This window comes from Gymnodraco acuticeps, unplaced genomic scaffold, assembly GCF_902827175.1.
Source record: "Gymnodraco acuticeps unplaced genomic scaffold, fGymAcu1.1, whole genome shotgun sequence".
Classification (NCBI taxonomy): Eukaryota; Metazoa; Chordata; class Actinopteri; order Perciformes; family Bathydraconidae; genus Gymnodraco; species Gymnodraco acuticeps.
The window spans coordinates 36,009-50,590 of NW_022991098.1; the positions used below are offsets into that span (position 1 = coordinate 36,009).

Genomic DNA, 14,582 nt, shown 5'->3' on the forward strand with positions numbered 1-14,582 from the left:
GGTGGATGTGATTCCGACTTCAGGTTCACCTACAGTGGAGAACTGTCTAGGAATTTCCTCACAACTTCCCCCTGTACAAACCACAGCTGTTAATCAACCCCGCTCCCTGATACTGTTCTCTTTATGTATATAGACGTGCACCTTCTGTTCCCATAGCTCTACTTTTCTTTTGACCCCTTGACATGTATGTGATAGTGTGTGTGTGTGTGTGTGTGTGTGTGTGTGTGTGTGTGTGTGTGTGTGTGTGTGTGTGTGTGTGTGTGTGTGTGTGTGTGTGTGTGTGTGTGTGTGTGTGTGTGTGTGTGTGTGTGTGTGTGTGTGTGGGGGATATCCTGTAGAACTGTTCACAGACAGCTTTCCACTTCCTTCCTTCCATGAGCCCTAACACATCACTCTGTGCTGCAGTCACACCGACACACTGTAATAAACTCCAAATGTATTTATTTTCTTGAAAACTTTATTTTGATTTTTATTTAATCATTAGAAACATGCAGCACTAAGCTTCTGAACATTTTGATTTGACTTTTGGGATCGTTTGGGAACCCGATGGTCTCCTAACTCGCTTTCTGAGCCTTGAACTTCATCTTACTGTCTTGGAAAATGTCTGACTTTTGGACACAAATTAATAAAAGTACAAGACTAAAATCTGGTGCTGTAGACAAATGTTCTCCTGTTATTGACATATAACCAAAAACAGTTGTGTTGACACACACACACACACACACACACACACACACACACACACACACACACACACACACACACACACACACACACACTGTTTCTCTGTTTTGCCCTCCTCTGACATGATGTAATGACGAGAATAATAATTTACCATTCAGTTGGGTTTCTTATTTTTCCAGATTCCAGGAAGATCTGCAACAGAAATCCAGAAAGGCTGCACCCACCTGTCTTTGATCTCGTTCGAGAAAATTCATTGGCTGCGCCTCATACATTCAGGCCTTCTCCATAATCTCTTAAAGTTGCCTTCAATCCCGGCATACCTACAGTGAGACAGAGTCCTCCAAAATGCAGCACCCTGTGCAAAGAGAAGCTAGACCTCTTAGCCTCCTCACAAGCCCTGCAGCTTGTGAACCCCTACTCACTAGTCTCTGAAGTGCATCCTCAAACTGCTGTGAATCATCTAGAACCTTCTTCCAAGCAGCCCAATGCTCCCTTGACCTTTCGTCAGCCGTCTCCAGTTCCTGCAGAGCAGTTTTCCTCACAGGCTGCTCCTCCTTCTGTTAACCACACTTATTCATTTCCATCAATCACTCAGGTCCAACAGTGCCATACCTCATCCGTGATGATCCCAGACAGTTTGCTCCACGGTGACAGCGAACAGTTTAAGTACCACGCATAATTGTACCGCTTGAAGTTGGACACAGCTTGTCGCCTTGCTCTGGGCTCTGCACATATCCCCATTTCTTACACCAGAACTATGTCAGATCTACAGCAGAGATATGGGCAGCCACACCAACTTCTTTTGTACTCTGTTTATCCGGATGATTCCAGAAGCTTCAGCGACCTTACAATCAGAGTGCCAGCTCTTCTTGGTATGCTAAAGTCTTTGGAAAAGGAGAAGGGCATTTAGCCCACTATGCCAGATTCACATGTGCAATACAATCAGCCATTCCCTAAACCTGATTTACTTCACTTACTGGAAGAGAAGAAGCAGAATGTCAAGCTGGACACAAACACGTGGTATCGTAAAGTGGAAATAGAGGAAAGTACTAAGGGTTATTGCTGAGGGAAGGGAACATAAATAAATATTTATCATTGTAAAACTGTCAAAGGTTTTCAAATGTATTAATGAACTGAAGATGAGTCTTAACCTTATGTCTGAACACGTGTGTGAACCAGGCATGAAAATGGCAGTATTTCTTATCAATATATATTTTTCAAATACAGACTATGCAGCAGTTGTGTGTGCATTAACAATCATAATGAATATAGTTATTCTGAAAAGTAATTCCATTTATTCCAAAACATTGACAGTTTAATAGACAAATCAAAAGCAAATCACTGAGAATACATTTCTCTTATGTACTCTATGAAAATAACAGGATCCATTTAAGAACAAAAAGCTTTTGTGCATTTTAACCTGGAATGTTTTACAACCTGGTGTAAAGCTTAATACTGTACATATGTCACACAATATTGAAGGCACAGCTGGTACAAGGCTGAACAGTTCACTGCATGAAACAAGCATGATAAAAACAGGTTCACAGCGTCAAGTCAAAGCAATACAGAAACAAACGAAGACTCCGGAGCGTTCAGCGCTGGCTCTGTTAAATCCAAAACTGTACATATTTGGTAGGTCACAGGCTAGTGAATCCATCACATTCAAACACCATGTGGATTCAACTGTATGATCAAATAGAAATGAACAGATTGACAGAGATCATTTGTCTATTGCTCGGCCGGGGGGTTGGGGGGTGAAGGTGACTGAACAACATTCAGTCACTTGCAAAACTACAAATTGTTGTTTGAACATCTTGACATACAGTGGAGGAAATAAGTATTTGATCCCCTGCAGATTTTGTAAGTTTGCCAACTTACAAATAAATGAACAGTCTATAATTGTAATGGTAGGTGTATATAAACAGTGAGAGTAAGAATATCAAAAAGAAAATCCAGAAATTGACATTATATAAAAGATAAAAATGTATTTGCATTTAACTGTGGGAAATAAGTATTTGATCCCCTTGTAAAGAAAAGGATTCTGGCTCCCACGGACCGGTTAAATAAGTTGTCTTCCTTTAAAAAAAGTACTCCTAATATCAACTTGTTACCTGTATAAAAGACACCTGTCCACCGAATCAACCAATCAGATTCCAACCTCTCCACCATGGGCAAGACCAAAGAGCTGTCTAAGGACCTCAGGGACTAGACTGTAGACCTCCACAAGGCTGGGATTGGCTACAAGACCATCCGAAAGCAGCTCGGTGAGGAGGAGACAACTGTTGGTGCCATTATTCAGAAATGGAAGAAAGACACAATGAGCATCAATAGCTGGAGCTCCACACAAGATCTGGCCCGTGGGGTATTGATGGTCATGAGAAAGGTGAGGGATCAGCCAAGAACTACACAGGAGGAACTTGTTAATGATCTCAAGGCAGCTGGGTCCCCAAGAAAACTATTGGTAACACCAGGGACATGCACAGGTATGGGCTAATGTTGCCCGGACAACGGCCCGTTTGGCCTTTTTGGCTGACCTGCCCCTCTGGAGAGAGCGAGAGTTTGTTTTTCTGTTTTCTGTTGTGGCCGAATCAACATGATGAGCCCACAATTAGTATTGTAGCGTCTCGCTGCGGGAAACACACTTTGTCAGCGCTGTCATCTGCCGGTGCGTTAAGACCACCTCAGTGTCGGATTTGGGAAACTTGATTTTGAGTTGACTCATGGCAGTTAGGGTATAAGGGATAAACCAGGGGACTTAACTTCCTCTTGATACCGTCGGTTATTTACAAAAAAACACCTAAATATAGCCTACTTGTTGTTGTTGTGCTTCTGTCTTTCTGTGTCTTTTCATCTGTAAACTCCCTCAACGAGTGTGAAGCGGCTGGAATGAGGATCAGCACCTCCAAATCTGAGGCCATGGTTCTCAGCAGGAAACCGATGGACTGTCCACTCTAAGTAGGGAATGAGTCCTTACGCCAAGTGAAGGAGTTCAAGTATCTCGGGGTCTTGTTCTCGAGTGAGGGAACAATGGAGCGTGAGATGGGCCGGAGAATCGGAGCAGCGGGAGCGGTACTGCAGTCGCTTTACCGCACCGTTGTGACGAAAAGGGAGCTGAGCCAGAAGGCAAAGCTCTCTGTCTGCCGGGCCATTTTCGTTCCTACCCTCACCTATGGTCATGAAGGATGGGTCATGACCGAAAGAACGAGATCGCGGATACAAGCGGCCGAGATGGGTTTTCTCCGCAGGGTGGCTGGTGTCTCCCTTAGGGATAAGGTGAGAAGTTCGGTCATCCGGGAGGGACTCGGAGTTGAGCCGCTCCTCCTTCGCGTCAAAAGGAGCCAGTTGAGGTGGTTCGGGCACCTATGTAGGATGCCACCTGGGCGCCTCCCTAGGGAGGTGTTCCAGGCACGTCCAGCTGGGAAGAGACCAAGGGGTAGACCTAGGACCAGGTGGAGGGATTATATCTCTTCGCTGGCCTGGGAGCGCCTTGGGATCCCCCAGTCAGAGCTGGTTGATGTCGCCAGGGAAAAGAAAGTTTGGGGCTCTCTGCTGGAACTGCTACCCCCGCGACCCGACCACGGATAAGCGGGAGAAGATGGATGGATGAACTCCCTCAACGCGCCACTCTCTCTCTCTTTTCTTGATCGCCCTCTCACGGGTGAACAATTCAATGTCCCGCTTCAGTGTAGGATTTCTGCCATGTCTCTACCACTTTAGTTTGACCATCTCTGTTACTAAGTTATGGAATACTAAATAACTAAGTAATTAGATACCTTACCGTTACTGCGCTCATAAAGAATGATAAGAATAAGAATAATGCGTCTTGAACTGGTTTCATTAGTTAGTGAGTTTATTTAAGGTAATTAGTTAGAGGCTCTATTTTATCAGTATGTCTGCACAGCAGTTACCATTGTAACTGATGTGCAGACATACTACATTAGAACAGAATTGTCCCTATTTTATCTTTAATAGTTAGATATTTTAATGAGATATGGACCGCAAAACATTTTTAAAATCAAGTCACCGAATGCAAGTACTCGCCTTAGGTTATTTTGTTATGAGATGTGAATCACTGTTCAATTTAGTTGATGTAATAATCGTTTGGTTTCTATTAAAAACAAGTTACAATTTTCAAAAGGTCTTGTGTTTTTTTCGGGGGGAGGCTCTTTTTCCAGTTTAGAGCAATAGCCCCTCCAAATGTCTGTGCACGTCCCTGGGTAACACACTACACCATAATGGATCAAATCCTGCAGCGCCTGAAGGCCCCCCTGCTCAAGAAGAACATGAGAGGCCCGTCTGAAGTTTGACAATGAACATCTGAATGATTCAGAGAAGGCTTGGTAGAAGGAGGAAGAGAGATGCTGACTATAATCCCAGAACACCATCCCCACCGTCAAGCATGGAGGTGGAAACATTATGCTTTGGGGGTTTTCTCTGCTAAGGGGACAGGAGGACTTCCCTGCATCGAGGAGAGGATGTACGGGGCCGTACAATCTTGGCCGATAGCCTCCTTCCCTCAGCCAGGACACTGTAATGGGTCATGGATGGGTCTTCCAGCAGGACAATGACCCTGAACATACGGCCAAGGCAACACAGGAGTGGCTAAAGAAGAAGCACATTTAGGTGATGGAGCCAGTCTCTGGACCTTAATCCCATAGAAGATCTGTGGAGGGAGCTGAAGCTTCGAGATGCCCGGCATCAGCCTCAAAACCTGAAGGATTTGGAGAGGATCTTCAGAAAGGAGTGGACCAACATCCTTCCTGAGATGTGCACAAACCTGGAGACCAACTAGAAGCGTCTGACCTCTGTGCGTCCAACAAGGGTTTCTCCACCAAGTACTAACACATGTTCTGCAAGGGGATCAAATACTTATTTCCCACAGTTTAATGCAAATACATTTTTATCTTTTATATAATGTACATTTCTGGATTTTCCTTTTGATATTCTTACTCTCACTGTTTATATAAACCTACGATTAAAATTACAGACTAAGTGTACATTTACAAAATCTGCAGGGGATCAAATACTTATTTCCTCCACTGTAGATGTTAATTAGTTAATTTTAGATTTTGCAACATTTGGACTGAATAAACCAGACTATTTCCTGTTCTGTGCCCTTTCCTTTGCTAAGCATATCTATCCAAACCTGGCTGTCACTTCATATTGAGCCTTCAAACTGTTGACCACAGTGGCATCAAACAATAAATGATAAGGAAGATGTACTAGGGTCTGTAGATTATATAGATCCCTTCGACCTCTGTTGGGCGGCAGTGGTTCAGTCTGTAGGGACTTGACGAATATAACTGTGTGTATGTAACTGTGTAACAGAAAATGCATGTGCGTGTATAAAAAACAGATTGGAAAACTGAGTTGAATCAATAAAGGTCCACCTATCTTTCTTTTCTTTAGGGCATTGGTGAGGATATTGATATTAGGCAGGGCATGGGGATACATAGGGTTAACTGGTTCAATTGCAACCAGTCTGTATCACTGAAGTTCAAACCAAGTACAATGAGATGAGGCACACAATTAGATGAGGTCTGACCTCTGGTAAATGTCTTTGCATGAAAAAAAACCCACAAATGTAGTGTACACACTGCACACAATGACATGTCTAATACAAATACTCTTGTGAGGGAGAAAAGCTTCCAGGTAAAGCTTGTGTATCATCAGTGAGGGAAGTGCATCTCAGGCTGATGTTTGACGGCTAACGTTGGATGAGGCCCAATTCACTCTCCTAGCTCCAGTCCCATCAGGACTGATGGGAAATGTAGGAGAGCTGCAGAGGAGAGGGAGAGTCCACGCTGGGTAAAGGCAGAGGGATGTGTCCATTCAGCAGTGAGGGGAACTGTAGGGATGGAATCAGAGGTTAACAGATGATATTCAACACTTGCCCTTTTTTTATGAAGAGCATCCTGGAATATTCAGTGTCTGTATAAAATATATTGCAATAGTTCCACATTGGTTGCAGGCTTTCATAAAAATGACTGTGTATTTTATTAAATCTTTGCAGGAAGAAAGTGGTGAATTACTTATATAAAGTCAGTTCTTAATTTTAAATAAATAAAAACGCCTACTTCAGCCCGATGAGGAAAAACCTGGTTTTTCATTTTAAAAGACACTTTTGCACTAAAGACACAAACCAAAGTGGCAATGGAGCTGACTGGTCATATATGAATTATTAGAAATGAGAAAAGGAATGTTTATATGACATTTTAAGAGAGTGAAGATTACAGTTAGAGAAACCACATCCCTGAGTCACTAAAGAAAGAAAGTCAACACAGCTTATTATTTGATATAAAGTAGTCCCACTAACAATACTACACAAGTTATAAAATACTACCTAGTTCTACAGTAATGTTGTATCACATCACTTCTCGTGTGACTGCTGATGCTTCACAGGAGTGTATGCTCTTTAAACCTGATAGAACACCAACATCGAGTGTGTGTGTGTGTGTGTGTGTGTGTGTGTGTGTGTGTGTGTGTGTGTGTGTGTGTGTGTGTGTGTGTGTGTGTGTGTGTGTGTGTGTGTGTGTGTGTGTGTGTTGATGGGAGAGGTTCCTGACCAACCAGTCCGCTCCCCCTAGCCAACAGGAAGTTGCCCCCTCTTTTTGTCCACTTTAGAACGGAAACATCTGTGACTTATTGTGAAACCCTGGCACGCAGTGTATCACACACACACTTACAGACACACGACTGTTTAAAAAACGACTTTTGAGGTAAGTCTGCCGTGTAAAGTGACTAAAGTTCCTGCCGTTGGAACAGAGGGATTTGCTGTTCATAAAGATACAAATATTTAGTATCCATTACCAGCAGGCCAGTGTTTTCTCTGAAAGGTTCATCCATTAAAGGAAGGTTAGATTGTTTTTCCACACGATAGTTAGAAATGAAACCTGGCATGAAAGCAGAGTAAAGTGTGCATTCCATTTTTTGTATTTGAAAAAGTGATATCAACTGATAATTATGTAAACACACAATAAAACCATAGTTAACATTCATTCTGCGATAAAAGGTAACATGTATTGATGCTAAGCTTGTACTAAAGAATTTCTCAATTCCCATTGACTTCAAGAATAACTTAATAAGTTATACATATTTATATTTTTCCTCTAGTGAATATGTTGCAAGTGTTTTTTTTGCACCCCAATACTGAGGAGAACCAAGTGAGGTTTAGGGTCAGTAAACTGACAGCATCACCTACAGTATTTACAGTTTGCTAACATTTCATAGCATCAGCTACCATCAACTACTGTCGAAAGATGCCAAGTAAGTTTGTAGCAGCAAACCCCCCGAGTGGATGAACTTCAGCAGGGGTGTGTTTACTGCCCCTGATTTCTACTTGTAACATCTATTGATGAGTGAGTCTTTTGCCCACTTATAAAAGCCCTTGCATTTGCTACACTGCCGTCAATGAGTCCCTCAAAGTGTGCAGCAATACCAAATGTTTGTGAGTGTTTATGTGTGTGTTTACCTGAAAGAGGGGGGCATGGCTCTGTAGTTGTGCAGGGCTGAGGGGTCCCATTGGGCTCAGGCTTGACCAGAAATGGATATTGGAGAGTAGAGAACTAGAAGTGAGCAGCAGACCAGATGGAGCCTGCATTGACAAATGCCATAATGGAAATAGTATGAATAAACCAGGATGGAAATGATTGAGATGGATGTTTATTCTGGCAGTAAGTCCAGAGAGGAGTTCCCCCAGCTCAGAGCCCGGAGTCAACCTGGGCTCTCAGTCAGACTGATTTAACAGGTCAGGAAGCTCTGCTCATACACAATTCATGAGATCTATTTTTTTTTTCTTCTGTCACTTCATATTTGCCTAAGGCCAGTTTGGTTTTCTGTCTGGTTCTTTTATGGAAACATTAGACGGTTGGTTCTATCACAACAGCCAGAAACCTCTAAGCTCAAAATCCTCTTCAAATGTTTCTTTTAGAAAAGTTAAAATGTTAACAAATACATTTGAGGATCTGTTTTCTCTTAAAAGCTGTGCTTTGCCAGTTCCATTTTTCTCAGGTAATTTTAGTTTCTCAACTCTTCTTTGTTTGGACCACTCAGCAGGAGTTTGAGTCTAGTTTGCTTCCAGCTACTTTCTAAGGACTGGCTTATGGTGTACCACCGTCAGTAGTTAGATGTGTCTGATTTCTGAACTAGAGCTCACGGCTTGACTAAAGAGACCCCTGTAATCACCATAAAGTGGTTTCTGATGAACAGGGATAACTACAGGGACCGTTCTGTCCGGAGGCCTGTACGAAGAATTCAACAGACCCTGGATATCTTTGTGTTATCTGACTTAACTAACCCTAACAAACAAGGTCTCGCTAAGCGGATAACAACTCCGTAACTCAAGCAAACCTTAATAATAATATTTGACAAATATAAAGAAGTTAAACCTTGAACATCCCTGAATTAAACACATTTCTTATCTCAAACATAACCTGCCCTGGATCAAATTAGGTGTTTAGCATTAGTTACCATGGCGATCTTCCCTGGCAAGAAGTGAACCAGCGTCTTAGTACCGAAAACTCTGAGTTAACCCTGTAGGCACCTCGCTAACCGCACATCCTGCTTCTAGTACAGGCCTCTGGTGGAAGTGAATAAGGGGCTGTAGATAATAACCAACAGCTCTTTGCTAACACTTAATCACAAACAAAAATCAGAAATGAAATGAAAATGATTGATTTAGCATATACTTTTGCTTCCATTAACTATATAGTGTACACTCAGAAGCCCATCATTGCTCCATCTGTATTTATTTATACATCAGCTGAATTCCTGCATGTAGACAGACTTGGTATGTCAGTGAATCAGGGGCTTCAGGAACATATGGCTTTACTTATAAACCTCCTCCTCCTCCCTCACCTCCTCTCTTCTTCCAGCTCACCTCCTTCCATCTCCTCCCTGTCTACAAGCTTAACTTCCTTCATTCACAAAATGTATCTTCCTACCTAGTCTTGTTCTTCTCGTCTTTGCTCAAACCACCTGTATTGCAGGACAGCTATGTGTGAATGGTCTGGTGTTATATGTTCTGTGTGATGTTTTTACCTGTGTGGTAAGGAAGGCAGAGGTCAGGGAGCCTGAAGGCAGCGCCGGGCTGTTGAGAGCAATAGAGACGAGGTCACTTCCTGTCAGCAGGAGAGAGGAGGCAGAGATTTCCAAGCCTTTGTGTTTTCGTCTATTGGCCAATCTAATCCTCTCTGGCATTGGTGCACCATGCAACCTCACTCTCTCCCTCTGCCCAGAGGACAGGTTCAGAGGCTGAGCAGTCAGCTCTAACTCATCAGTCTCTGAGCTCCGCCCCTTCCACTGTGTGTGGGCGGGGCTCTGTGGCGGGGAGGAGCAGCAGGAGGAAGAGCGGGCCAGCCGAGGAGATGGTCTGGAGAAATCAGAGGTCTCAGTTGAGGATGGGGGTGGAGTGGGGGGTAGGGAGGAGTGGCCACGGTTTGTTACGAATCTGATGACAGAGGAGTTGTCGCGATGGCGATCGGCTCTGGGTTCTGTCTTGATGGGACGATGAGGTTCTAAGGGGGGCTGCAGGGAGCTGACGGGGAAGGAGGAGTACATACTTGAGAGGTGGTACTGGTTCCTCCCACCCCCATCCTCGTCTTCAGCCTCAGGCTCTGACAGCCCCCCCCCCCCTCCCTCACTGTGGCCTGACTCCACTGCTGCAGGGTCCATCTTAAGGATCTCAGGGAAGGACACAAACTTGTAGACAAACTTCTGGCCGATCACCTTCTTTATAATGTTCTGCAGAGCAACAAGACAAGATTTCGAATTTTAATTTCAGTTGGGTTTCAAGGCCCTTAGGACGATGATAAACACCAAAGCAAGAACAATGCAATCATTTGAAAATGTGCATACTTTGTCGTAGTAGTAGCGCAGGGCTCGGCTCAGCTTGTCATAGTTCATGTTGGTCTTGCTCTTGCGCAGCCCCCACAGCTTGGCCACCTCCTCTGCCCTCAGCAGCTTGAACTCTCCGTCGCTGGACGTCCAGCAGATCAGATGTTGGTGGCTCTGGTCGATGAGCAGCTGCAGCAGAAACTGCCAGAGAGTGATGGAGCTCTCCATGACGGAGGAGAGACTGGCGATCTGCAGAGGAGAGGCAAGACTCAGTGAGAGGACAGTCACTAGACAACCATTCTGTAGTGAACAAAATGCAATACTTTACAGCACAAATATTATATATTATATATTGGACTTTTAGCACACGTGAAGTTTGAGCACTTTTTGAACAGTTATACATTACATTAGGAGGTTACATTACTCCCTGTTGTTTCAAATGTGTGCAAACATAACATTAACATTCATTTGGAGGCATGTTGTTAGGTGATAATCATCTACTGCTTTGTCAATGTTCGCAACACTTCTATCATTGTTATTATTGCTGATTAATGCAGCTATAAACTTTAAATTCAATGAGTTCATTCTTGCATGACATGTCAAGGAAATTGTTGCAGAATAATATAAAGTAACTGAAAGGTACTTTATATCTATTTACATGGTATTTAGATGTATTTAAATGTTTTTATAATTTAAAACGATTTCATCTTAGACTGTTAAGGTTGTCACAGTCTGCTCCATCATTCACCAGTAGTTTTCCATTCACCTGTCTCACCTGTTAACCACACACACGTTTTTGCTCACTCTCTTTCTCTACGGCACCCATTAGTCACTGGCAGTATTTAAACCCTCACCAGACACACACCCGTTGCCAGATCCTACTTTGCCTTCATGCTAGTCTTTCACGCGTTTGTCATCAGATTGCCTACCCGGTTCTGACCCTGCCTGTCCCCGACCTGCCTGCTCTGCTGATCCCTGACCTGCCTGTCCTTGGACTATCCTGCCTTACCTGATCCCTGACCTGCATGTCCTTGGACTATCCTGCCTTACCTGATCCTGCCTGTCCTTGGACTATCCTGCCTTGCCTGATCCCTGATCCTGCCTGTCCTTGGACTATCCTGCCTTGCCTGCTGTCTGACCCTGCCTGTACCTACGTTGACCGCCTCGCCTGCTCCCTGACCCTCTGCCCGGCCCTGACTCACCTTCTGCCCGCTGTCCTCCGGTTCGCTTGCCTGCACGTCATCCGGCTGTTACTGTTCTGCTGGTATCCCTCTGCTCTGGTAATACCAATAAAGTATATTGTCAATACTCTTTGGTTTCTCGAGTGCTGCATTTGGGTCCTTCATCAGATTGTGACAAAGGTATTCATATGCCATGGAAGACATTTTAAGAAACACGGAAAGAAAGGAGGGTAGGTGGGCAGGGAGGACAAGGAATTGGTAACCACGCTCTTTCACTGCTGCCATGTTTTCCACATCCTCACATCCACACACTGAAGCCACTCACACACATGTAACGCATGAGGTACAGCAAGCAGGGTATTATTGCAAAACTAAATAAACGTTTGATGCAGGACTCAACATGTTGTGTCTCTTATACTTATGCTACATTAATCCGTGGACACAATAAATCATTTAAAATAATTTCATTGCACCCCTAAATGAACGATGTCCATACCAACAGTCTGTTATTCATAGCAGTTCTCTCCTACTCGGGATAAAAACAGACTATAATGTTGTGATTAACGAATCAGAATCGACTATTCATCGAAGCATGTAAACAACCCCAACATTTCTCTCACTGTATATGTGAACAAAATATTGAATCTATATCTTGCATATGAACTCAGACTCTTTTAAGTCATGGACTCAGAGACTTTGGCTGCGTTCAAATTTTTTAATTAAAATTATTATTGTTATTATTATTATTTGTATCTTTTTTTAATTAAAATGAGAGATGTAGTGATGTGTGTGATGAGTGATGTGTTTGTCTGTCTCTCTCCCCGCCACCCTGTCTCTCTCTCCATCACTTTGATTTCATTCATTCAATCTTCCTTTATTAGAAGCAAGTACAAACTACTTATTGCCAAAAGACAAACAACAAATAAGTAATCAGAAACAGATTTAATTTGTCAGTATGAGAATATCCCCATGGCAACCATTAGCCTCAGAAGAGGAGAAGCATTGGAGAACATGAAGCGATTTATATTTGATATTATAATCAAATATGAAAATCCTCCTTTCTCTCTCTGTCATTCTAACAGGATACCACCCAGCAGAGGGGGGAAAGTGTGTGTGGTGCAAACAATGACCCACCGTCACAAACACACACAACCTCCACCGCTTCCTTTTCCTGCATGGGTGTGTGTGTTAAGTGAGGGGAGCAGTGCTGTCTGTCTAAACGAGGACTTCCTGTCATTCAGCTCCAGGGGCGTCTTCCCGGGAAAGGCCTTCCCCCTGCAGGAGGTAGACGTCCTGTCACTGGGAACCACCACGCACGTGCACACACACACACACACACACACACACACACACACACACACACACACACACACACACACACACACACACACACACACACACACACACACACACACACACACACACACACACACACACACACACACACACCTATGTTTTTGTATTAAGATGTTATTTTTAACTCTAAGTGGATGCTGAAGTTTACTTTGAGCAACATCTCAACAAATACACACTTTCACAAAGACAGACACAAACACACACACGCACAGACACATACACACATAATATGGAGAATTCCTCTATGAATTATGTCAGACTGTGTTTGATCTGTGCTCACCTTCTGCAGTTATAATGATCTGATCAGGAATGTATCAGACGTGGGGGGGGGGGGGGGGGGGGGGGGGGGGGAGTTCTACTGGAACTGAAATGGTTCTTTGTTTTGCACCAGTGACTCATTTTCAAGATGTTGTCTGCTGCCAGCTTCAATCCGGAAGTGCATGGCAATTAGTCTGCGAGGTCCAGACAAACCAGAAAGTCTACAACTAGATTTTAGAGGAGCCATGGCAAATGTGTCCATAACAGCTCGTACAGTAACCTCTTGTATTACTTTATTTTGGAAAGTTGCAACTAAAAGCATTTGTAATATGTGCCAAAGCAGAGAACGCATAAGGCGACCACCTTTATGCACAGCTTTTACGCTTATTACGCACAGATTTAACATTTTACGCGCAGCTTCAATGTGGATTTCATTTTTACAGTTAATATCTGAAACCATGCAGGTTTGAGCAAATATCATAAAAGCTAATTGCAGTTTTCTTGCGTCCCTATAAACTTAGAAAAAGTTTAAAGTAAATCGAAACTTGTACCTACCCTGCTGTGGACGGCCGCCGCACCTCTGTCCGTCTGGGATGTGTGTGTGAGTCTACAGCGGCGTGTGTGTGAGGGGCTCCATGCTGCTGCGGTCCGCAGCTCCTTTCTGTCCAACTCAGAGCAGGAAGTCAGGACGCGCAGACGGAGAACCGGCGCACTTCCTTTGGCTCAGTATTCCCGTCTGTGTAAATATACACACACACACACACACACACACACACACACACACACACACACACACACACACACACACACACACACACACACACACACACACACACTCTCTCTCTCACTCTCAAACACAGTGCGGAGCCAAATGACAACTGACGTCACCCTCTTCCTGCTCACCGGGAGGGGTTCATGTTCCTACACACACACACACACACACACACACACACACACACACACACACACACACACACACACACACACACACACACACACAACACACACACACACCACACACACACACACACATATGTGTATTGTGTCGTTAAGCGGTCTCTGCGTTGTGTTTTGTGTTTTAACAAATCAGTCTTATATTCAGTTTCCCTCACAATGACTCCTCTCACGTGGAACATTTACAGAAAGGGCGATGAAACGTGAGGGACACAATATGAAGGGGGAAGTCACCATAAAAAGAATCCTCTGGGCACAGCGACCACACTTCAGAGGTTCCGCCCACTGATCTCTCACCTTGCACAGGTATTGAAC

The 14,582-nt window shown here is 43.8% G+C and overlaps 1 protein-coding gene across 9 annotated transcripts; it reads right to left on the minus strand.

Moving 5' to 3' along the window:
* Positions 1-5,553: 5,553 nt before the first annotated feature.
* On the minus strand, positions 5,554-14,123 carry LOC117560155 (ETS domain-containing protein Elk-3-like). 9 transcript variants are annotated; one of them, XM_034236957.1, is made up of 7 exons: positions 13,869-14,123; positions 12,834-12,974; positions 11,721-11,795; positions 10,540-10,767; positions 9,724-10,425; positions 8,156-8,278; positions 5,554-6,532 (listed from the first exon to the last, which is right to left on the minus strand). In XM_034236957.1, the coding sequence occupies exons 4-7, from the start codon at positions 10,744-10,746 to the stop codon at positions 6,437-6,439; spliced, it is 1,128 nt and encodes a 375-aa protein (XP_034092848.1). In that variant the 5' UTR covers positions 10,747-10,767; positions 11,721-11,795; positions 12,834-12,974; positions 13,869-14,123; the 3' UTR covers positions 5,554-6,436. The 9 variants fall into 9 exon arrangements, with proteins under 9 accessions (XP_034092848.1, XP_034092846.1, XP_034092843.1 ...); XM_034236955.1 differs by having other exon boundaries at positions 11,721-11,790; positions 12,834-12,998; XM_034236952.1 differs by having other exon boundaries at positions 12,834-12,998.
* Positions 14,124-14,582: the final 459 nt, after the last annotated feature.